Genomic DNA, 23,535 nt, shown 5'->3' with positions numbered 1-23,535 from the left:
TAATATTTATCATTTATTGTTCTTTTATATGCTTCTAGAGTAGACTGCACTTTGGTACCCAGATTTTGGGGGTTATATCAACTTCCATAGACAAAGTGGAATAATTTATGAAGAAAAATGCAAAGCATGATATAAGTACTTGCATGACAGCCCCATTAAAAAAAAAAACAGTCCAGACATCAACCTGGTTGGTTCCTCATTCCTTTCTAATTACATTACATTTAAAAAAAATGTTTTGATTCATTGTATATTTTTCTTAGTTCGGGAATGAAGAAGCTATGTCTCTATAGACGTTGTAAGATTACAATTATTATGTGCCTTTTCCATTGGCCACTGCTAATTGGGGCTGATGGCAGTTCTAAACCAAATCATCTGGAGAATAACTGATTGAAAAGCCTAATCTATAGAAAAACCATAGAACTGTGATTTTTTTAAAAAAAGTTATTCTCCGATGGTCCCCTCTAGCAAAATGTCCAGGATCATTCATGCATTCTTACTAAAGAATGGAGAATGAAAGGCAGATGATAGGCATTGCCATTTTACTAAGATCCTTTTTTCTCAAGTTAATGCATTTGAATGTGCATCTTTTCCAGGTGGCTTTTACGTGCATCATTTTTGCTTTCTCTATATTTCACTAAAGCAAGTAAATAGCCTGCCACTAATGCTCGATCAAGTGGAAGAATGTTTACTGCACTAGACCAATCCCAGCCTCAGTGAACTCCGAGGCAGACTGCAAAGTTCTTGCACATTACCATTCAGGGCTAACAAGAGAGAACAATTTACTCAGAGCAAGTCTACCAAGTGTTTTTTTTTTTTATGGTAAAAGGCTTGGACCATGTATAACAGGATATGGAAGACCATCTATCAGACCAGATAACAAGAATCAGAGATGGTTCCTCATCTTCAGATCCCGTGAATTGTCCTTGTAAAAATTAAGGCCAGAACAGCCCAGCAACTCAAGTGTCAGTAAAGTCTGTGTAATACTGTACCTGTCTGCCATCTTTCTGGTTGCATGCCTCGATTGTGACTTGTGAGCCAGTGGAAAAGGAGGTGATTGAGAGACACTTGTCCTGCTGTCTGATTAAAGGGTCACTGAAAATCCACTCCTTTGGGGGCAGAAAGCAAGAAGAGAATTTAGCATAATGTGATAGTACAGGAGTCCCCATCCCCCAAGCCACGGCCCATTACCAGCTTGTGGCCTATTGGGCTGCGTGAGTGGCTGGCTGGAGTGCGTGCGTAGCTCAAGTTGTAACCCAGAGGGCACTTGTACGCATGCGCGCCAGCCTGCCACTTGCATAATTCAAGCTGCATGCATGTGCGCTAGCCTGCTACTGGTGCAGCCCAGTTCCCCTCTCCCCCACACCCACCCCAGCCAAGCTTCAAAGGTTAGAGACTGCTGTGATAGTACAACATTTCCTCAATCCTACCTGTTAAATTTATAGCCTTTTTTTTTTAATAGAAAGCCTGACTCAAACATTTCTCCCTCTTACATACAATTGCCTTTCAGCAGGGATCTGGTGAAAGGAGAAAAATGGCATAAATCAGGAAAATGTGCCTCCTGTTTTCAGAAGAATCTGTAATTGCAGCAGCATTTTTGTATTACTCTGGTTGTTATCAGTGCTTGCAAAAAGTAATTGTAGGTTTCCATTGTAACAGAAAGCCCTCAAGGCTCTTAGGAAATCAGCTGCCTGCTTTCAAGGTTTATCTAATGCATTGACTAGGTTAGTGCCGTGAATGAATCTGTGGGAATAACACTTATTTATTTGCTTATTACTTTATTACTTGTTTGCTACTTCTGTTTGCAAAATATCTAAATTGAATAAACAAATAAATGCTGTCCCAGTTATTCTCTTAACATCTACCCAGTTTAAACCCTGACGCAGCCCATACCTTGAGAGATGAATGGTCCAAGGTACCTTCTTATGGCCATTAGTGATCCCTCTACCAACCCACCTAGTTTTGATCTGCCTCACTTTGTCTAAATGAAATTGGACAGAATTAGATATGATAGATATGGAATAAGTGCCTCCGCCCCGTATCAGTGGGGATGGAAAGATTCCCCTTGTTTGGATTGTGGTGCTCATATGCAAACTGCTAACCGTATTGTGCAAGATTGCCCATGATGTGCCTTCTATGGTTCCCTAGAAGATCTGCATGAAGCAATGCCAGAAGTGGTTACCTGAATACCTTAATTGGACAAGTAGTTATGAGGCCACTACTGTACCCCCATGGGAGTTTTACTTAGAATGTTGTGAACTGTGTATGTAGGTTTGCTTCTCTTCTATCATGTTCTCATCATACACTAAATGACAAATAATAATAATTCAATTTGGATGCCACCCAATGCCAACAGATCATTAAACATGGGTAAAAAGTGGTGGGAGAAAATGTTACTATTCTGTGTTAAATTGAAGAACAATGCTGGTTTAATAGTGCAAACTCAATTAAGCCAGATATTGCTGATGTTCTTGGCAGCTGCCATCATTTTAAAAAGCACTGTCCCATGGACTGGAATTGTTTACATTGTGTTTACCAGTATACAAATTGCTAGGATGCAAACTCTGCACACACATAGAATAAGTACACTTTAAATAAAATTACTGTGGTGAATAAGGCAGTTATTTTTTTTTTAAAAAAAAAGATGGTCAATATCCATATAAACCACTCAGCAATGATATTTTTAAAGGTCATTTTTTGAGTACAATGCCCTTTGAAAAGGCAAGAAACTATTTGCATATGTGAAACTGTGAAATCATGATGTAATTTGGAAAATAGCAATTTTGGTACTTTGATTTATTTAGCTTTGAAGCTGCCCAACTCCACAGCAACACTGAGCAGTCTACAAATAAAGAAAACAAAGTATTTCAAGAATAAAATATGTTTCTTAAAATAATCTGGTACGATTCAAAATTCCTCACTTCACAGGGACTTCACAGCATTCTAGTTAGCCCCCTCTAATTGGACAATAGTTTGGGACTATCTAGTCTCCTGCAAGAAGACGGTCTCCTATCTCCTAACAGCACGGGGGGAAGGAAATTATTGCTGATTTTTTATGGTAGTATACCACAGAGTTTCCATTCTCTCCATAATTGTCTATCACTGCACTAAATCAGCTCTGAAATGCTGCATCCTTTAACACTCTGAAAAGGTGGACTGGGGTCTATAAACACCATAATGTTTCTTCTTCTCCTCTTCTACCAATAAGAATATTTTGGCAGGAAGTGAGCTGGCTCCATTTCATTTACTGGTCCAAAGAATTCAGTTTTCTCCATTGGCTACTTTTGGCATAGGCTTTACTACAATAGAGTCTGCCCCTTAATTTCTGGAGCAGAAAATCATCTTAAAAAAAAAAATTCTTATACAATAGGAGAACATCTCAGCCAGTTTTTAATCTGTTTCATCAGCTCTTGTCTATGGTGTCACTATATGCAATGGATCATTAGGGATGCATTTCAACACCCTTAACAAACCAAACAAGAGTAAAAGCCAACTTCATTGATTTATCCTCTCGCCTAAAAACTATCCGTTCCCATAGACAATTGATATATGCTCTCTTTGTTTAAATAATTCCCTGGACATAGATACAGTTCAATGAACTTCAGCCATTTCAAACAACCACAAAATAGCTCAACAAGTCAAATGAAAGAGCATGCTGGATGCAGTCTGCTCACTCATTCCCAACAGATGCAAGCAAACTTTTGCTGGCACCTGGTATTGTATTGTAACCTTTTGCTTACTCAAGTTGCTAGCATCTAAAATAATTCCCAGGAAAAATCCTAAATTTAGACAATGGTATTAATTTATACCATTTTGTTCCATCATCCCTTGGACTATATAACTGTTTCATTGCTATCCATAAGAAATTGCAGGGAAAGGAGCTAATATTTCAAGCTATTTCTGGATATTTTCAACTGACTTTTATTTAAATACAGTACAGTGATATATAATCTATTCAAGAAAAAAATGAGCTTAGTATATTCTCTAGACAATTTGTCATCTTTTATTTTCCAACATGATGCTCAGAGCTACTCCCAGTGCAATGCTCTCTCTGACTTTTTACACTTTAAAGAATTCTTTTAATTTCTTTTATAGAAAAGTGGCATGCTGCCAGCGTGATTTTCATATCTAGGAATGCTTCTGGGCTCAAATGAGCTTCAAAAGATTTTTTACAAAATAAAAATAATGAGTAGCAGCATTTGGGTACTTAAATTGGAAGTATGTTCATTGGCATGGGAAAAGGACAAAGATAAACAGAGGTAATGGAGGAAGTATCTATACATTGGGAAAATTTATTAAACATTGATTTCTAATGATTATATCTTTCATGGCAGTAATTTTTGGAATAGGTAAGTCATTTGTAGAAGTTATTTGATAAAATCTTAACACTGAAGCCCCAAATGTTAGGGAATCCCTGAAGAATTTCACATCATTTCAGGATAAAATTCATCTTGTGCAGCAGCATCTTTGATTGTTATACCAGCATTACCTGTGATAATGTATTAAACAGAACCTGCAACAGTATAAATATGCTGTTTGATCTGGTAATTTAAAATTGACATTTTTTTCTTTAAATTTTTCTTCAGGAAGTATTATTTGGGGCTTGTAGGCATTTCAGGGAATCTATCTGTATAAACATGATAAAGGTAAATGCATACTATGGTCTTCACTGTTCATGTGTGCAAAGAACTACATCAATATTCTTAGAACATGCACTCATTTCGTATTCTCTTTCTTCGTAGACTGAGTTTTATAGAAAAAAACATTGCATCTGAAACAACTTTAAAAAAAGAAGATGTTGAATTTCAAAATATCATCATTATCATACTCTAAAAGAAAAGTATTTCCACCCTATGTTTTCCACAGGTGAGATGGATGGCTGTACAAGATGAATAGTTTTTAACAAAAATCCTATTCTACAATCATAGTTGTCTATAGCTTTCTTTCTTTCTCTTTCTTTCTTTCTTTCTTTCTTTCTTTCTTTCTTTCTTTCTTTCTTTCTTTCTTTCTTTCTTTCTCTCTCTCTCTCTCTCTCTCTCTCTCTCTCTCTCTCTCTCTCTCTTTCTTGCACATTTATTGTGTTATCTTGTAATTAAATACATCTTGAAGGTCTTCTAAATATATATATATGTATCTGGGTCACCTCTAATTTGTTTTTCCATCCTTCCCTACAGCTTTCTTAATGCCACAGAATTGATCTTTGCTTGTCCTGTGCAGATGGCATTCCTATCTTGCTGGAACCCAATTCAGTGAGAGGCACACTGCATGGCTGTCTTTTTCCTTAAGCTTTGTAGTGAATGGCTGCAGGCAATTCTAATTTTGTAAGCCATCCAGAGTCAGTTGGTTGAGATGGGTGGCTATAGAAATTGAATAAATTAATAAATAAATATTAAGGGTTGAATAAAAATCAGCCAGTTTCATCTAAAAGTTAAAACACTGGGCCAGGCATAAAGAACCCCTTGCATGGAAGCCAGCTAGTTGACTTTGGATCAATCATTCTCTCTCATTTCTAGGAAGAAGGCTATGGCAAATCATTCTGAAAATCTTGTGTCCCCCCATCCCCCCCCCCTCAAAAAAACCTTCAGGAAGTTTTGTCCATGAAGTTGACAGGAGTCAAGTCTGACTCAAAGGACCTCCATCTCGCTCTCTCAAATCAGCAGATAGTTGATGAGAAGACAAGCAATGTCTATTTGGGGATTTGAAAAAAGTTTCCAATTCTATAACGTTTCATATATTATTTTACCACAAGGATTCCATTTCATAACACTTCTGGGAGGAATTATATATTTCTTCCAGGAGTTCAAGCAGCATGCATAGAATTCCTCCTCTACCTTATTCTCATATCAACTCTTTTGGGGTGGACTGGACTGAGAGATAGTAATGGTGCTAAGTAAGCAAGTAAACCTCCATGGCTGTTGGTAGTCTTGAATGTGGGTTTCTTTTTGTGTGTGTGGAAGTCATTTCTTTTAAGATTTGTTTCTGTTGTTGTACTATATTAATTATATTATCCCAAATTAACATTCAGTGATAGAATCTCAGTATTAGGATTGACCGGTATCTAATTACTTAATCTATCTATCTGCTGGATAGCTGTGCTCTTAACTGGTTGCTGGAGTATAAGTACTTATATATAAAAATATTATCACTGTATTATTTTAAATCCAAATTCTAAATCACATATATAATTTTGCAAGGTCTGTGCTCAACTTCCATACATAACTTCATGTAATAAATATATATAAATGTTATATCCAAATCCAACTATATTTAAATATTATAAATAAATATGTGTATTTATCTAACCTTATTTTAAATATTCTTAAACACAAACAGTATTACATTAATCCCCAAGTAGATTAATTGTGGTCACACAATAAATTATAATATTAATACATAAAATCCTATACTTATTAATTAAATAATACTTAATGTTCTTACTATTTTCCCTATATATCTAATCAAAGTATAACTATCACTATTATTAATAAATCAATTAATTCAATTATTTAACAATCAGATACAACAATCAATTTTCCTTTCCCCAGTATGTATATTTATAATCATTATAAAGAGAGAATAAAGGAGAGATAGTTCATCATAGTGCCAGATGGTGAGGGAAAAAGAAGAAGAAAAAATTGAACAAATGTATACAGAAAAAGGGGAGTAAAAAAAGGAGGAAAGGGAATTTTGAAGTAAGTTTTTAGCTTTCCATCTCTAAGTTTAAGAGCTTTCACTCCAAACGCACCGGAAGTGGAGAGTTAAAAAATGCTGAGTAGTGACTGTAATTACACGGTATCTCCACACATTCGGAAGCTTCCACTTTTACGTTTTGTCTTAGCATTCCTAAGTTCAATTTTCCTGATTTTCTTCAGATGGAACCACCTCCTCAATTAGATCAGTATGCTCCCTAAGGGCTGTTAAGTGTTTTATATCAGTTATATTGTTACGATAACTTCAGGGTTTCTAAGTATCGCCTGTGGCGCCACACTGTCTCTGTTCCGTCAGCTTCGATCTTCTTCCTGTCTCTGCTTTAATAAAGTCTATCAGAATAAAAATCAAATGAGATAGTCCAAATCCTCCACAACTTCCAGGCACCTTCCAGACGCTAGTCTCCCAACCCCGTAAACTTCCCTTTTTACTTGTTATTGTCCTCTCTCTCTCTTCTGTCTGACAAGCCCTTTCACTTTCACTTGCCTCGCATCCACTTTTTGGCCGCTTTCTTTTAGGGCTCCAGACAGACACTTGTAACAGCCTTATAAAAGTCTATGGCATTCCAATCCTCCTCTCCACTGCTAATTTTCTCTGCCACACTCTTCCCCAATGATCTCACAAACTGTCACTCACTTGCTTCTTTGCATCGGTAGCAGTCCAGACTTCAGAGCCGCCATTGATAGGGGGCTGTTTCTTGCTCGTTGGGCTCTGGAGGGCTCCTCTTTGCTGCAGGGGAGTTGCCTTCCCCACAGTGCAACCCAAGTCTCTCCCATGCCGGCACGAATCTCTCCAGGACTCGTGCACCCTCAAGGGATCGTGCCAACCGCAAAAAGAGATTAACTGAAACCACTGACGGGCTTCTGCACCTCTGTTCATCCTTGCCTTGCCACCGGAAGTTCCGAATGTGGGTTTCTGCAGTGCTGATTGGGCTGGCTGTAGCTGCACTATTCTTTACAGTTTGCTTGAACACTGAGGCATGGTTGAGTGATTATCCTCAAATGACTAACTCCCTCTGCCCGAACTACAGATGTGCTGATGTACGCTTCAAATATACATATGTTTTCTCCAGGACATTCTACAGAGCAGAAAAGAAGACTAATGGGATGAACTTTTGATGACCTTACCTGAGTAGCAACAGGGTTGTTCACTGACCCTTTACAGCTTCCAATCCCAGCTAGAGAATTTCCTGCTGTATCCTGGCCTTGAGATTCCAAACAATTTGCTCCTTGCTTGATGATCCCTGGAATCAGTTCCTTTTCTGGGACTCTGAGTTATTAGAAAGATCATCAAAGACAAAAGAAGAAATTATAAACATCTTGTTTATTACATACTCTATGCCCACATCAAATCAGTAAATCAGCCATTCCAGACAAGTAGGTTGGGCAATTAGGCCAAACTTCTCCAAAAAGAGGAAATTTGTCACTAAAAATGCTAGTGAAGAATAATGACCTACTTATGTCTTTGTAATGCATATACTAATTTATAGGTAGAGGTGTTAATAAAAAAACTAATGACTGTAATATTATATAAATGTTATTTATAAAAATAAAACCTATTACTGAATTTTAAATATTATATCTTCCTCTGTCTCTGAGAATGGAAATTCAATATATTGCATAAGGAAGATGGTGTCCAAGCAACCAGAGTGCCTTCTTAGTTTGCTGCCCACCTGCTGAATACCCATGATACATTTTCTCATCAGTTAGACTTCTTTATCTTAAAATGGACATGGATCGAACAAATCTTCAAATAACAGGCTATGAATAGGAATCACGGTAATTCTAATTATATCTAATAACAAGGAATATTCTATAAAACATTGTCAGAGCTATTTTTTAAGAAATAGCCTTTCTTCTACCGTGTTTGTGTGTGTGTTTATGGAGTGTTTAAGGAGGGAGTAGCAATTCTGATTGAGGGGCCTGCAAAATTCTTTTTTAGGGCTGCTTGGTTATCTTCAGCCCTCACCCAGCACTCAGCTCTCACCTGTGGCTACTTGTCGCTGTATTACATACAGCAACCACAGATAAAATGCACACTAGCCTGTTTTCTTTGACCCCAAAGGATTAGCAGAGAGAGAGAGAGAAAGGGAGAGAGGGAGAGAGAGAAAGGGAGGGAGGGAGGGAGGGAGAGGGGGGATGGAGAGGGGGAGAGAGAGATACAAAGAGAGAGAGAGAGAGAGATGGAATATACATTCATCTCATATTTTCTGTTTTCTTGTATGTATACAACATATTATTATTTTCTACTCTTTCTTTGCTAAAGTAGGTTATGTATATTTCAAATCTGTCTTTAAATTTGCCTTTATTTAACAAAACATATATCTGTTTTTGAAGATCTTATACTTCTTTTGCTGCCTGCAACCTGAGTTCAGCCTCACTGCGCTGTCTACCAATTAGTTTTCCCCACATAAACTCTCTTTTTTTTTCAGAGTTCAAAGAAACCAAACACAGAAAAGACAGGTCAGGCAGAGTATAATAGGAGGAAATATTTTAAAAATAAATTCCCACTGGAACAGCCAAATTAAGGAAATAGTCGGTGCTTTCTTATACCACAGTGGCAAAATACATATCATGCAGTTTTGTTGACAGGTAAAGAATGACTCACTTGAGTTCCGGATAGACATTCTCCAAATACCATTGAAAGGATTTACAATTCAGCTTCCTGCGTCGTTCCACTCGGTCTGCAATACTAGAAGCAAAAGTAGCCTATATCTATCTTTTTGTAAGCATGAATAAAAGAGAATTGCGTGGCACAGCAGCACACAAGTACATTTGCAGAATAATTAAAAGTACAGACAGCACTTCTAAGGTGCAACCACATTGGAATCAATATGGTGGAAGCTATTCAAAGACAAATTTGCATGGTGCTTGTGCTTATAGAGTTGCCCATGAAAGGTCATTTGATAATCTTAGAGCAGAGGTGGGGGAATCTTTTCCATCTGGCCACCGTTTTCTGGTTTTTTTTCCTTTTCCCAACAAAAATAATTCCTTATTTTTCTTTCTCCATTAATATTTTTATGGTCTAGAACAGGGGTGTCAAACTCACGACCCATGGACCAGATGCATCATGCGCTGGCCACATCCCACCCCCAGTTTAGCAAAGGGGGAAAAAGTTATGATACATCACGTGATGATAATGTGACACCACGAGTTTGACACCCCTGGTGTAGAAGATCGTGTGCAAGATAGAACACATCGCAAAGTGACTGCATGGGTGACAGTAATGTAGCATGTGAAATGACAAGGATTTTGTCATTTACTTTTTTCTTTCTTTTATCAGAGTTCACTCTTAAAGTAAAAGTGAGGAGAGAAAAAATCCTATTCAAAAAAACTCTTGACTCCATTAATAAATACTGTATATACCAGAGATTCAAATACTGGTTTATTTGTCAATTTTGCTGTTTTAATAATCCATGTGATTACTTCTTTATTGCTTGAAATGTTGATGTAATATATCCATTACTGATTTGCTTTTTAAAATAATAATAATAATAATAATAATAATAATAATAATAATAATAATAATAATAATCATCATCATCATCATCATCATCATCATCATCATCATCATCATCCCGTAGCCGGGCCACCTAGGATGCTGGCAGCAGCCCATATCAACCACAAATACCCAGTCATGGGTATCTGTGATACATTTTTAAATGTTCAGTTGACTGAGTTTCATGTTAATGAATAAAAGAGATGATGATGATGATCATAATAATAATAACAACAGTTTTTAAAAACAGTTCCTAGGTCCTTGGTTAGGACTCGAGCTGTTGAGCTACCCACCAGCTACTAAGGCTGTGAATCTTACCAAAGATTTAACAACAACAACAACAACAATAATAATAATAAGTCTGTTTGAAAGGATACTAGTTGGTGTCCTATGATTGGCTTTTTTAACATAAGACTATAGAAATTTAGAATAAAGTTTTATAAGTAAGATGTCAAAAGATAAATAACATTAGCAAGACACATCACTGAAGTAAACTGCTTGTAACAACTGCAACACTAAGATAATATAAAAGAAACACTCTTGAGAAATGAAGCACAAACACAGCTCATCATGTAGCTGCTTCAAGGTTGGGTTGTTTTCATGAATTTTCCAAAGCATCTCTTCCAAATCATTTTCCAAGCATGCATAGTTTTAATTCCTAGTTAATTTCTAGTTTGGAGAAATCCTTTCAAAATTCTTCATTGTCCCTCTTTGTTTTTAACCACTCTAAATAATTTGAAATCATTGGTAAGAGTGGCCACTTACCTATCTCAAGGTAAAATATGTTTAAAAAGCAATAATGAAATAAAATAGCAACAGTATGTGCCCGCTCCCGTGTACTCCTCACTGAACTCAAAATGTCTAGACAATGGAGAAAAGGACCTGTACATTGACTACCATGCTGACTGTATCAAAAGTAAGTCACACAACCCGCAACTCAGCTTTAACCTTTAACCACAACCCTACCTCAACCAATCGACCATCACTCAAGACTAGGCATGCACGCCCCTAACTACCTCAATTCCAACTACTGCTGGCCTTAAATGCAAGCTACTCAATGCAAGAAACATAAAATACCTGAATTTTTCCTCTTACTAAACATGACTAAATTCGACATCATATTTGTCTGTGAAACATGGCTCGACACATCTCTCCCTGACTCCATTACCACAGTAAGAGACTATCATGTTTTCCGATCAGATCGTGAAATTCGTAGAGGAGGTGGTGTTGCTATCTTCTATAAAAAGTCCTTACATCTAAAAAACATCCAAGTTACCCAGGAGCTTGCTCTTCCTGAGACCGTCATCTGTGAACTATCCTTAAATATCACATTTTGATTCTTACTATGTTACAGAGCACCTGATTATGACATCAAAAATGTAAACAAGCTAAATACACTACTAATATGGGCAGCATCCTGTCCACTTTTATCTTTCTTGGTGACTTCAATCTACCTGGACCCTAAATGAATGTACAACTAAACCCATACACACAACCTTCTACAATGCTATTACAAATCTGGGACTGGAACAACTAGTAACCAACAACACTAGACTAAACAACTGCCTCGATCTCATCTTCTGCAATAGTTTGAATTTAATTTATGGAATACAAACTAAAGAACGCTTTTCCAGCAGTGACCACAATATGATTGACCTTTGTCTCAACATACGCCCACACAAAAATCATCACAATGACATAATCCCCAATTATAACTTCAAAAAAGGCAACTATGATCTTATAGACAACGATCTCTCATCCCTTGATTGGAAATCTCTATTCACTGGATGCAATACTGTTGAAGTATACTGTACTTACAACATATTTTTACTTGAAGTCAAAAGAGTCATCAAACTATATGTACCAACAACAACTCCCAAAACAAAACAAAAAAACAGATTACCCATAACAATAAGGAAACTTCAATCCAAAAAGAGATCACTCTGGCGGAAAAACAAATCTGGTCACGTTGCCAATTTCAAAAGCCGATACAAAAATTTATGCCACCAGATAAAGACTGAATGCACCAATTATCACATTAAACAAGAGGAAAACCTTCTATCCACCAATTCCACCCGTGCTTTTTACAATTTTGTAAATAACAAACTAAAAGACTCAAGGTCCATCCCACCCCTTAATAGGACCTAATGGTAAAGACTGCAACGACGACACCATTAAAGCCAACATCTTTAACACATTCTTCGGCTCAGTATTTGTAAACAGCAATGGATCATGCCCAGTATTTCCTAGCCGAACCACAGACAACTACAATGATCTAATACATATTGATTTTACAGAAGACAATGTTGAAAAAGCACTACGCAAACTAAAACCATCTCTATCTATTGGACCGGATGGAATATGTGCCTACTTCTTAAAAAAGCTGTCCACTGCCATAGCCAAACCTCTAAGCATAATCTTTGAAAAATCTTTCAGGACCAGCTCCTTGCCTAACCTATGGTCACAAGCCATGGTCATCCCCATCTTCAAAAAGGGAGACCCCATCCTAGTTGAAAATTACAGACCAATCTCCTTATGCTGCGTCACCTGTAAAGTCATGGAATCAATTATTAATCAATCCATTATCCTCCACTTAGAGACAAACAACCTACTCTCCAAAAAACAATTTGGTTTCAGGAAAAAACTATCCTATAATCTGCAACTCTTACACTGCAAAAACATATGGACTACACAACTCGATCAGGGCAAAGCAATAGACGCAGTCTACATAGACTTCTGTAAAGCCTTTGATTCAGTGGTACACGACAAACTACTCCTAAAACTAAAATCTTATGGTGTCTCTGGACAACTGCATAACTGGATAGAAACATTCCTGTCAAACAGACAACAAATGGTCAAAATTGGGAGTTTCCTATCAAATTGTGTACCTGTCAATAGTGGTGTCTAGTGCTCTAGGACCAACTCTCTTCATACTCTACATAAATGACCTCTCTGATCACATTAAAAGCAACTGCGTTCTTTTCGCTGATGATGTAAAGCTGTTCAATACCACAGATAATACTGCTACCCTTCAAAAAGATCTTGACTATGTATCAGAATGGTCAAACAAATGGCAACTTCAAATCTCAACAAATAAATGCTCTGTCTTACATATTGGCAAAATAAATCAGAAAATAAATACAAGCTGAATAGTCAAGATCTTGTTGATGATCCAAACTCTGTAAAGGACCTTGGAATACTCATCTCTAATGATCTAAGTGCTAGAGCCCACTGTCACTATATAGCCAAAAAGGCATTAAGAGTTGTTAACCTAATCCTATGTAGCTTTTTCTCTGGTAATAACACACTACTAACTAGAGCATACAAAACATTTGCTAGACCAATACTCGAATACAGCTCATCAGTCTGGAACCCACATTACGTATCTGATATTAGCACAGTTGAGAAAGTCCAGAAATATTTCACAAGAATTCTCCACTCCTCTACTCGTTGTAGAATACCTTATGCCACCAGACTTGAAATTCTAGACCTAGAAAACCTTGAATTACACCATCTTCGGTCTGATCTAAGTATGGTATATAAAATCATACACTGCAATGTCCTACCTGTCAATGAATACTTCAGCTTGAACCATAACAACACAAGAGCACACAATAGATACAAACTCAAGGTTAGCCACACCAAACTTGATTGCAGGAAATATGACTTCAGCAACAGAGTGGTCAATGTCTGGAATACTCTACCTGACTCTGTAGTTTCTTCCCCAAACCCCCAAAACTTTAACCTTAGACTGTCTACTATTGACCTCACCCCTTTCCTAAGAGGTATGTAGGGGGCATGCATAAGCGCACCAACGTGCCTACCGTCCCTGTCCTATTGTTTCTTTTATTTTTCTTATATGTACCCATTTCGTGTATTCATAACTATGTATATACTTATACCTATTATCTTGTAAGCAATTGACAAATCAAAATAAATAAAATAAAATAAATAGAAATCCTATTAATGACATCGTCCTTGTGAAAATATTATTTTTGCTTTGAATTATTTAACTGCTCACCAAGCCATAAATAATTTTCTCTCCTTATTCCATGTCTACTCAGTCCTAGAGATTTGAATAAGGAATTTGCCAAAAACTTTCAAAAGATCAAGTATACAGTATCTTGTAACAGATCCACTGGGTATCAAGTGGCATATGTTTAATAAATTATTATTCTCCTCAAAGAATGTAAAAAATTAGCGAGACAGGCTTTTGCTTTTGCAGGAACTATACAGATTATTCTTCTTCAGCAGTGTTCAATAATTTAATTTTAGTAACTTTTTTTGCACATCCTTTATTGAAAATTTTACATTTTAAATATTATTTGTGCCCAAAATACACACTTTTAAGTTAATTTTATTTTATAATGTATATTTTAAAACATGTTTTGAAGTATAAATCAAAACATACCCAACCAGTTATTGTCTGATTTGTATTTTAATCAGGGAGTTTCAGGACAATCAATTTTCTGAATTCACAAAGAACAAAAGATTCAAAGATTACAACGATTCTGAGCAATTTAACTGAAGTGGTTTACATCCTTACCTTCCGAATGACTTTCCAATGGCAGAAGGTCTGGCTTCATAATAATACTGTTTGTATTCATCCATCCATACCTCTGCTGTACGTTTGGTATTTCTGCAGGTAGGACGAGATAAGTCCTATTAAAGGTCATTGTTGCACAGGCCATCTTGCCACAACATGACGTTGCAGCACATTTTCAAGAATCTGCTATCCTGTTTAACTGTCATTAAACTTTGATGCAGGAGTAGAAAAATCTCAAAAAGTAGAAACCAAATAAAAAGGAGCTGTCTTTCCTCAATGCATGAACAAAATAGACTCAGTGTATAACATTTAAAAAGAACATATCTGAAGCATTCTAAAAAACAGTGATGACTGAGGCACAAAGATAATAGGGTCAGGTATTCTACCCCCATATTTATATCTTCATTTACCACTCAACAGGTCCCTTATTCTCCCTGACCTTCACAAGGATGTCTGAAGGAGAGCTGTACTCTCATTTGCTTAAAGATGAGAACAGCTCCCTGATCAGTGATGTGGAGGACAACTCTTCTGCAACTTGAGGAAATCACGGACAATAAGGAATGGAATATAAGAGTGTGAGTATTTAAGGAAGATACATTCCATTTTCTACGAACTTTAGCCTTTAAACATCTCAACGGAAGACAACTTAGATTCCCAGAGCAAGTGTTATGAATATACAGTATTCTATTTTTTTATTCATTTTAACTTAGAGTAGAATCATTTCTGACAATCTCCTGTACACTCAAAGTCTTTTGGGGGGACTGAGGAATACTCCTAATCAAGTTTTGATGGGCTGCAGAAAAAGTTAAAAGAAATAAAGCATCCTGTTGCACAAGCATTCTTCTACTCGCATAATGTTGGAGTCCATCATTAAAGATTATTTAACTCCAACAGCCAAGCATTTTTCAGCAGTATTCTTAACATGGAGAAAAGCAAACATATTGTGGGAATGGCAACTAAGGAATTCTTTATCTATTACTATTGTAATAACCACTGCTCTGTTGCACATAAGAAAGATCTAGGTGTTTCATTTATAGCCCCTTAACTTTCTTGCCTACTTTGGGTTGTGCCAAAGCAGTGCCAATTATGTAGCAGGTTTGATAAACTTTGAGGCATCTTACACTAAGGAGGCATCTGAAGAGTTGTTTATCAGTAGGCCTAATTGACTGCAACATGAGGACAGGGCAATGGTTGTGTTGACTTATCATCTGTCTTATTTTGGGACTTTACTAATAGAAAATAGGAAAGTGCAATATGTGTGCATGTGTGTGTGGTTACCTAAAGCACTTAATAATGATTGCCTGCCATAAATATCAGTAGTCATTATTTTTCAGAAAGTTTACAGCAGTACATGATATTAATGATATTATTTCTGTACTGTTCTAGACCTTAGCTCTTATATCTAGGCACAGATACGAACATCTGAATGCTCTCATTATAACTCTTAATTTTGGATATGGTATTGTTACATTAAATGAAGCTCAGTGTCAAATCTATATCATCATTTTTGAGCTGCTATTTAATTACAGAATTCTGTACTAGATCGGTATTTCTTCCAAGTACACAATGGTTAAGCAAGACTCCAAATCCCAAAGTACAATCTCCACAAAAATAACTGGGTCACAGTTTAAAAAACAAATGTTTTCTAATCATCAGAGAAGTTCTCTTTGCAAACTTGTGTTATTAAAAGAGAAAAGACAATATTAATTTGGTTAGGATTAGTCAGCTAACTCAAACATTTTTTGAGTTTATATTCATATCCCAGAGTAAGGTCTAATTAGTAAAATTTTGCTAATAAAATAATTATTAATAAAATGAAAAATTTGTTTGTGTGTGTGTAAGAGAGAGAGAGAGAGAGAGATTGAGAGAGAACACCAATGTGTTGCAGTGTTTAAGCTTGTGGCCTAGAAACCAGGAGGCTATGAGTTGTAATTTTACTCATGAAAAATTGAGGTGACCCTGGACCAGTCTCCGTCTCTCTCAGCCCAACCTACCCTTGTGGGAAAAATAGGAGAAAGGAGTATTATGAATATTTTCCACCTTGTATTACTTATAAAGTAATAAAGACAGGATTTTAAAAAATCTAACAAATAAATAAAATACACAAAGGATCTCTGACCAAGCACCATACATCAGTGAGAACTAAGCCCCTCCACTCTACTGTTCTCTAAACTGGAATCAAGAATTAAGCCATTCCTACTTGATATAGGTTAATGCATTGCCCTCAGGGAAGTCATACGGATGGCGTTTTCTGAAAACGTGACCCACTCGACTGCAGGGGACAATCTCCAAGCTACCTCCACACATCCAGACACGGAAAGAAAGCTCTAGAAAACATTCAAGGAAAGAGAATATAAGGTGAAACAAAGAATAACCATCTACTGAATGTGCAGGTGGACATGAAAGTGCTAGATGTAGAGACACACCTGGATTATGAAAAGAGAAGAAATTTACTGAAAATGAAGTTTTGTATGAGGGGAGGGAAAATCCTGCTCCTCCTCAGTTGTAACCTTTCTCTTGTTTCCACATACCAGATCAGTATAATTTGGGGTGGAGTGGTGCAGGCTTTTAAAAGGGAATCTTGCTGAAAGATCCCAGAGAATATATGTTACTTGATTTTATTTTAAAAGGCTGTCTATCAAAGGAAGATTCCCTTAACGTAAAGAAGAAAATCCATAATTTAGAGTGGAGTGGAGAAGGCTCCATGTGCAAGTACAAAATGAGAGATGGAAAATATGAGGTCTTAATCAGGGGTGGGATTCAATTTTTTTAACAACCAGTTCTGTGGGCATGGCTTAGGTGGTGGGTGTGGCTTGGTGGTCATGTGACTGGGTGGTCATGGCTTGGTGGTCATGTTATTGGCTGGATGTGGCCAACTCAATATCACTCATATCGTGGCACGCATCTCCTCGCTTGGCCTCTCATGACTGTGGGGATGCTGCAACAGTCGTAAGTGTGAAAAATGGTGCTAAGTCACTTTTTTCAGTGCCATTGTAACTTTGAATGGTCACTCCACACAAGCAAAGTACCAGCAAAGGAGGGGAAAAAACCCAGAGATGTTCCTGAGACAGGAAGTCTAGGCCTGCCAAGAATGTAATAAGGATTAACGGAGAGGCAGTTTCTGTAAGCAACACCAGAATGTTTCCTTCTTGCCTTCCTTACAGGATTAGGCCAGTAATTTCTTCTAACAACTGGTTCTCCGAACTGCTTAGAATGTTAACAACCGGTTCTAGCGAATAGGTGCAAACTGGTAGAATCCCACCCCTGGTCTTAATGGCACTGACAAAATTAAATCAAGACAAAATGTTACAAAGATCTATGCAGTCCCAAGCAAACCATTTCAGCTGTATGTTATCTCTGAGACTGAAAACCTGAATAAAAATTGTCAGGATTCTAGAGACACATGTAATCGACTCTAATCAGTGCTTAGGGGTGTGTTTGCAGTAATCAAATTTCACGCTCTTTAAAATCTTTATAGACTCCTAGTATCTGGCCAGTATTATAGGAATGACAGAGTCTGGCCATCATCTAAAGCAGGGGTCTCCAACCTTGGCCCCTTTAAGCCTAGAGGATTCAAAGCTGGCTGGGGAATGTTGAAGTCCTACAGGCTTAAAGGGGCCAAGGTTGGAGACTCCTGATCTAAAGCATAATCTCCTAAATCTGTGGGAGAACACATCTCTTTTCATAACATCCAAAAGTCCCCGTGCTTTTCATCTCTTACAGGCTGAAGCTGAAATCTTTTGGCATTTTCTTACTGTAGGGTCCTAAACTCTCCTAAGAATTCATCATTTGGCAATCCAGATTCTGAGACACAGAATGCCTCCTCCTGTTTATTTAAACTAAAGCCTCCCTATCCCCTTGCCCTTTGCTTTCAGAGATTTTACTGCCCCAGAATAAATGAAGCTCTTTTTTTTAATTATTATTAAAAGGATCAGAGGACTACCAAGGCTTTGACGGTAAAACCTCATTTGAATCTCAGAAAAACAGTGACCTTGCAAAGGTCCTATGTTTAATCAAATTGGAAGCTCACCATTGTTTACTGATTTGGGGGTACAAAAAAACATCAGAAAAGCTGCAGCAAAACAAATCAGAAACTGAAGGCGACAGAAGAGTGGAAATCTAACAACTGGAAGGAACAGGTTCCCCAGCTCTCTATTAAATTCCCCCTTTTATTGCACATTCTTGTGTTTTGTGGATCTCATCTTCAGATATACAGTTGGTGATCATAATATCCCCCACCTTCTTTGCAGGCAGTTGCTGAGGAATGTGGCTAGTTTTTGTCATAAAGTAAGTGCTTTCATTTCAACAAAGCTTATTTCATAATCTGGTTTTAATGAATTTATCTTGGAACTTTTTATCTGTTTGTGCTGTTCTATCATCTTTTACTGTAGTGGTATTTGAATGGTTTTAACTAGACTTCATTACTTCTAAGCTAGACTTGTACCCAGGTCCATATTTTCCCAGTTCAAAATTTTAGGGTTAGGGTTGCAAAATCCTTAGATATCTTTCAGTCGTGGTGCATTTCTTTCTTCCATGTTTTTAGTTTTAACTAACACTGAAAGGACAAAATACAAACTTAGTAAGTTAAATATTTAATGTAACACTTAATTTATATTTATTTACTAGTATTTTCTTCTAGACCCTATCAGTGAATAAATCCACAGGAGATATCTAGTATAACAAATAATGCAGGTATTGCCAGAGTGTCATTTAAGAATCTGTAGGAAATGTTGACTTACCCAAAGATCTGCTGAGAAGGCAGGACTGCCTGGTGACAAGAAAGAGATTCTATCTCTATGCAAGTAGATCCTGAATAAAGTCTGGGTTTTCAGTCCTTCCAGTCAGGAGAAAATATTATATTATGTGTCCAGGATTTCAGAATTGATTTGTGAAAAATTGACAAGAGGAGGCTACATAAAGTCAAATGATAGTAGCAACTTACCGAAATTCTCTCCTCCCCAGATATCCATCTGTGCGTCATATTTTCCAAGATGGTTAAACCAAGACTTATTGATCACAAAGATTCCTCCTGCTATGACAGGTGTTCTAGTGAAAATGACAATGGAGAAGTGCAAAAAATTATAAATAAAAAATGCTAGAGTGAAAAATAGAACTGTTCTACATTTGTAAGCAATATATTCTATATAAAATACTTTAGAAAAATAAACTAAATAATTGGAAAGTAATAACCTTCCTATGATTATGTAACATGAAAAATCTGTAGGTCTGTAATATTTTCATGATCGATTTACAAAAATGTCTACATTGTACTTAAATAACCTGCAAGGAGGTGTCAAAACTTGCAAGATGGTGGGCATAGTGTTGTGATCCTAACACCGCTCATTGTGTATGTGCATGTAATGTGAATGAATGAACAAACGATGCAGGGTTTGGATCACAATACTACAAATTTTCATTTTGTAAATCCCCCCCAACTTCTGGTTTTAAATATATATAGTGATCACTTAGTTTTTCTTTAATGAGATTTTTGGGGAAAGTTTGGAATTTTTAAAATCACTTTAATTATGCAGAGAAGATCTTTAGTATTCAGTGCGGCTCATTTATAGGCCCCTGTAGCTAATGGAAACAGAGCAGTCTCCATCAAAGGGGATGAAAATTGAGAAAATCATGCAGCCTCACAACTTGTTCCTGGCCTGTTAAAGTCATTAACAAGTCAAGTGAAAATGAACTGAAGGATGGTTCCCAATTTTCCACATGTGTATCGGGGACGTAAAGAAATACTTCTTTTGCTTGCTAGTGAATTCTGTGAGAAGGAGGGAACAACAAATCAATCTCACTCCTCTTCACTGACCAGAACACTAGGTTAGACTGGTCCATATTTGCAAAATTGACCAGCAAAAAACAGAATTGACTAAAAGTTTCTTTGTATTTGGGCTGTAGAGACTGAGAGCGCTATACTTGTCTGGTACATTTCCTCAAATAGAACTCTCATCCTGCCATATATAAATCTATTTGAAACACAGTTTACATAAATGTAGGGCTAGGTGTTATTGCTATTTGAATATACTTGCAACATATTCTTACTGTTCAAAGAAACCCTAAGCTTAGCTAGATTTCATGGTCCTTATCTACAATTTCCACTATGCTTTAAATAGAACACGGTGCACAAGCCAGTGACTGTGCAAGTCAACACAAAAAGCCCTGTATTGATGAATTTGTCTAAATCTTGAGGAAAAACTCCTGTCCTGGAAGTAGAAGGTAGATTCTATTCCAATTTGTAGCTTATATACAGCCTGGGGAAAGATCAATTAAATGCACATATTTTTCAAACAGGCACAGTAAAATTCCCCATATTAAACAAGTGCAATCTATAAAAACCATACATGATTATACAATACTCAATATCGTGCTGTTATTGTAGCAGTGCAGTGGGGCCACCAGACAGAATCTCAAGAATGTTAACATCTTTCAGGAGCAAAAGAGACTTATTATATCTCATAAATGATGTAAACATAACTTCTGAATGTTCCTCATGGTTACATCAACCAGTGAGACCACTTCTTAATTAAATAAAACATGGAAGATTACATATGAAATGGGATTCCAAGAGGATTTTGCATGAAGGAATTTACCTAATAGATTGGGTAGGGTCTGTCCGTGACAACTTTTGCTCAATGGGAATCTGTTCCCATTTAAAATGAAGACTCCAGTCAAATCCTAAAATGTAGAACATAAAAACGCATAGAACCTTGTATCCAAACTTAAAGGTTAACTAGCATAGCATGACAATTAGGCATTTTTGTTTCTACACATATTATTCCAGAGCAGAAAAGGCCTTCTATAGGATAGTCCTATCACAGTAGGTATACTCACTGGTATTTATCTGTGCTGAGTAACATTCCAAACTTCCTATATTGATTCCCAGAAAGAAAGGCAATCATTAGCTTTCTATCAGGTTGTCCTATGCCTCATTGGCTGCCAAAGTTATGAGACATTAATCAGTACTCTCAATGGGATGACATGTATTTCCGGGAACAAAGTGTCTCTGTTTATTGTAATTGGCTTTTCCCCATGTGCACCACATAAAAATGGCATCTGACTTACAAAGTGTTGCAAATTGAGTATTGGGAAGGCTGTAGCTGGCAAAAAAAATGCATGCAGGTGAGAATGGCAAAAGTGAAAGGCAGAGGTGCCTTCGCAAAAGGAAATAAAGAACAGTGAGGGAGATTTCAAAAATTAAAAAAGGTGCTTGAGGCATAGCAATTCTTTTAGGAAAAAGACTGAGTGCTTGGATTTCTTGCAGTCCAGCATGGTCAGCAATGGAACTGACCACTGCATCTGAGGCTAATCTGCAGAAGTGCTTTATCCTGGCAGTGTGAAATCTGGCTTACATGATGCATAGATAGAAGGCAGTTTTCTGGCATAGTTTCTCTCAATATTTTGTTTTCTTCCTTGACTACCATGATACACCAAAGGTGAGGCTAATTTAGCCCTATGTAAAACACTATCTCTTGTGGGCAAAATCTAATTTCCAGAGTGAAAGCTGCTTTCACCCTTTTTGAACCCTTTTTGGTATTCTTATAATACACGAACTACTTACCCTCACTGACTTATGTATATAGCTGAACTATAGATGAAATCAGGCTGTATCATGGACATTGTCCATCCAACAGCAAGGATCTTGCTTGCCTAAGAATTTGCTCATCCTTTGAGAAAGATCAAGCATCTCTTTGACAAAAAGACAGTATTCATAACCTGACAAGATGGAGAGGAGGAGGAGGAGGAGGAGGAGGAGGAGGAGGAGGAGGAGGAGGAGGAGGAGGAGGAGGAGGAGGAGGAGGAGGAGGAGGAGGAGGAGGAGGAAAATAGTAAGGAACACAGGCACAAATACAGTTTTATCTATCAAGAGACTATTAAAAGTATTGAAAGAAATGTGAATGGTTGTGCAACATATGGAGGAATAATATCTTATCTGGAAAACTAGCAGGGACATCTATAGGGTTGTCAAACTGGCAGCCTGTGGGCCGGATGCATCACATGCAGGTTATGCCCACCCCAGCTCCGCAAATGGGAAAAATGTTACGAAACATCACATTACAGCAACAGGATGCCACAAGTTTGACACCCATGATCTAGCATGTGTGTAAAGAGAATGAGCAATCTCACCCAATCCTGTTGCTTTAGATAGCTTCCAGAGGTGCCTCAAAGAGGCAGCGACATCTTGGAAATCATTTATGTGTCGCTGTCCTTTTATGCAGCTTGGACTTTTGAGGAACCAGTCATTATTAATACTCTGCTCTAAATGTTATCAATAAAAACATTTAATTTTTAGCACATTTGACTCTGGTTTATTTATTATTGACCAAATGACACTGCATTTTAATGATTAATAATGTTTAATTTGTAATGAATTTTAAATGTTATGACAGTAATGTTATTGGAATAAAATGCTTGATTTATCATGTTTTCTTATGAAAGAAATTAGCACTCAACTTCTTTTTGATGTAATGGCCTTTGTCATGTGTTCCCATTGAAACGTTCTTTTTCTTGTTCTTATGCAGTGGTGGTATTCAACTGGTTCGGCCCAGTTCACCGAATACAAACTGGTTGTTACACCAATTGAATCACACCCCTGAGTCACGCCCACTAAGCCACGCCCACAGAACCTGTAGCAAAAAAAATTGAATCCCACCACTGTTCTTATGATATGGAAAAGAAGTGAACAGAAGAGCAGCAGCTGTAGAAAACACAGGTGCAGCAGTGGCTAATTATGCAAACTGTGATAGTCTATAGCAGGGGTGTCAAACTCATGTTGTCACGGCATC

General features: G+C 37.1%; 1 protein-coding gene across 1 annotated transcript in view; it reads right to left on the bottom strand.

Annotated features, from left to right (window-relative positions):
• GALNT16 (polypeptide N-acetylgalactosaminyltransferase 16) overlaps positions 1 to 23,535 on the bottom strand; it is a 160,781-nt gene that overhangs the window by 12,070 nt on the left and 125,176 nt on the right. The window contains exons 8-14 of the mRNA XM_026708816.2: positions 21,343 to 21,427; positions 19,692 to 19,795; positions 16,950 to 17,076; positions 14,750 to 14,842; positions 9,313 to 9,396; positions 7,833 to 7,974; positions 990 to 1,106 (exon numbers count right to left, since the gene is read on the bottom strand). Coding sequence (XP_026564601.2) covers positions 990 to 1,106; positions 7,833 to 7,974; positions 9,313 to 9,396; positions 14,750 to 14,842; positions 16,950 to 17,076; positions 19,692 to 19,795; positions 21,343 to 21,427 — 752 coding nt within the window. The remainder of the gene's footprint in view (positions 1 to 989; positions 1,107 to 7,832; positions 7,975 to 9,312; positions 9,397 to 14,749; positions 14,843 to 16,949; positions 17,077 to 19,691; positions 19,796 to 21,342; positions 21,428 to 23,535) is intronic.

This window comes from Pseudonaja textilis, chromosome 1 (genome assembly GCF_049901715.1).
Source record: "Pseudonaja textilis isolate UNSWEBS1 chromosome 1, rPseTex1.2, whole genome shotgun sequence".
Classification (NCBI taxonomy): domain Eukaryota; kingdom Metazoa; phylum Chordata; class Lepidosauria; order Squamata; family Elapidae; genus Pseudonaja; species Pseudonaja textilis.
The sequence above is the reverse complement of the archived record's forward strand: the minus strand, read 5'-3'. Positions and strand labels throughout refer to the sequence as shown.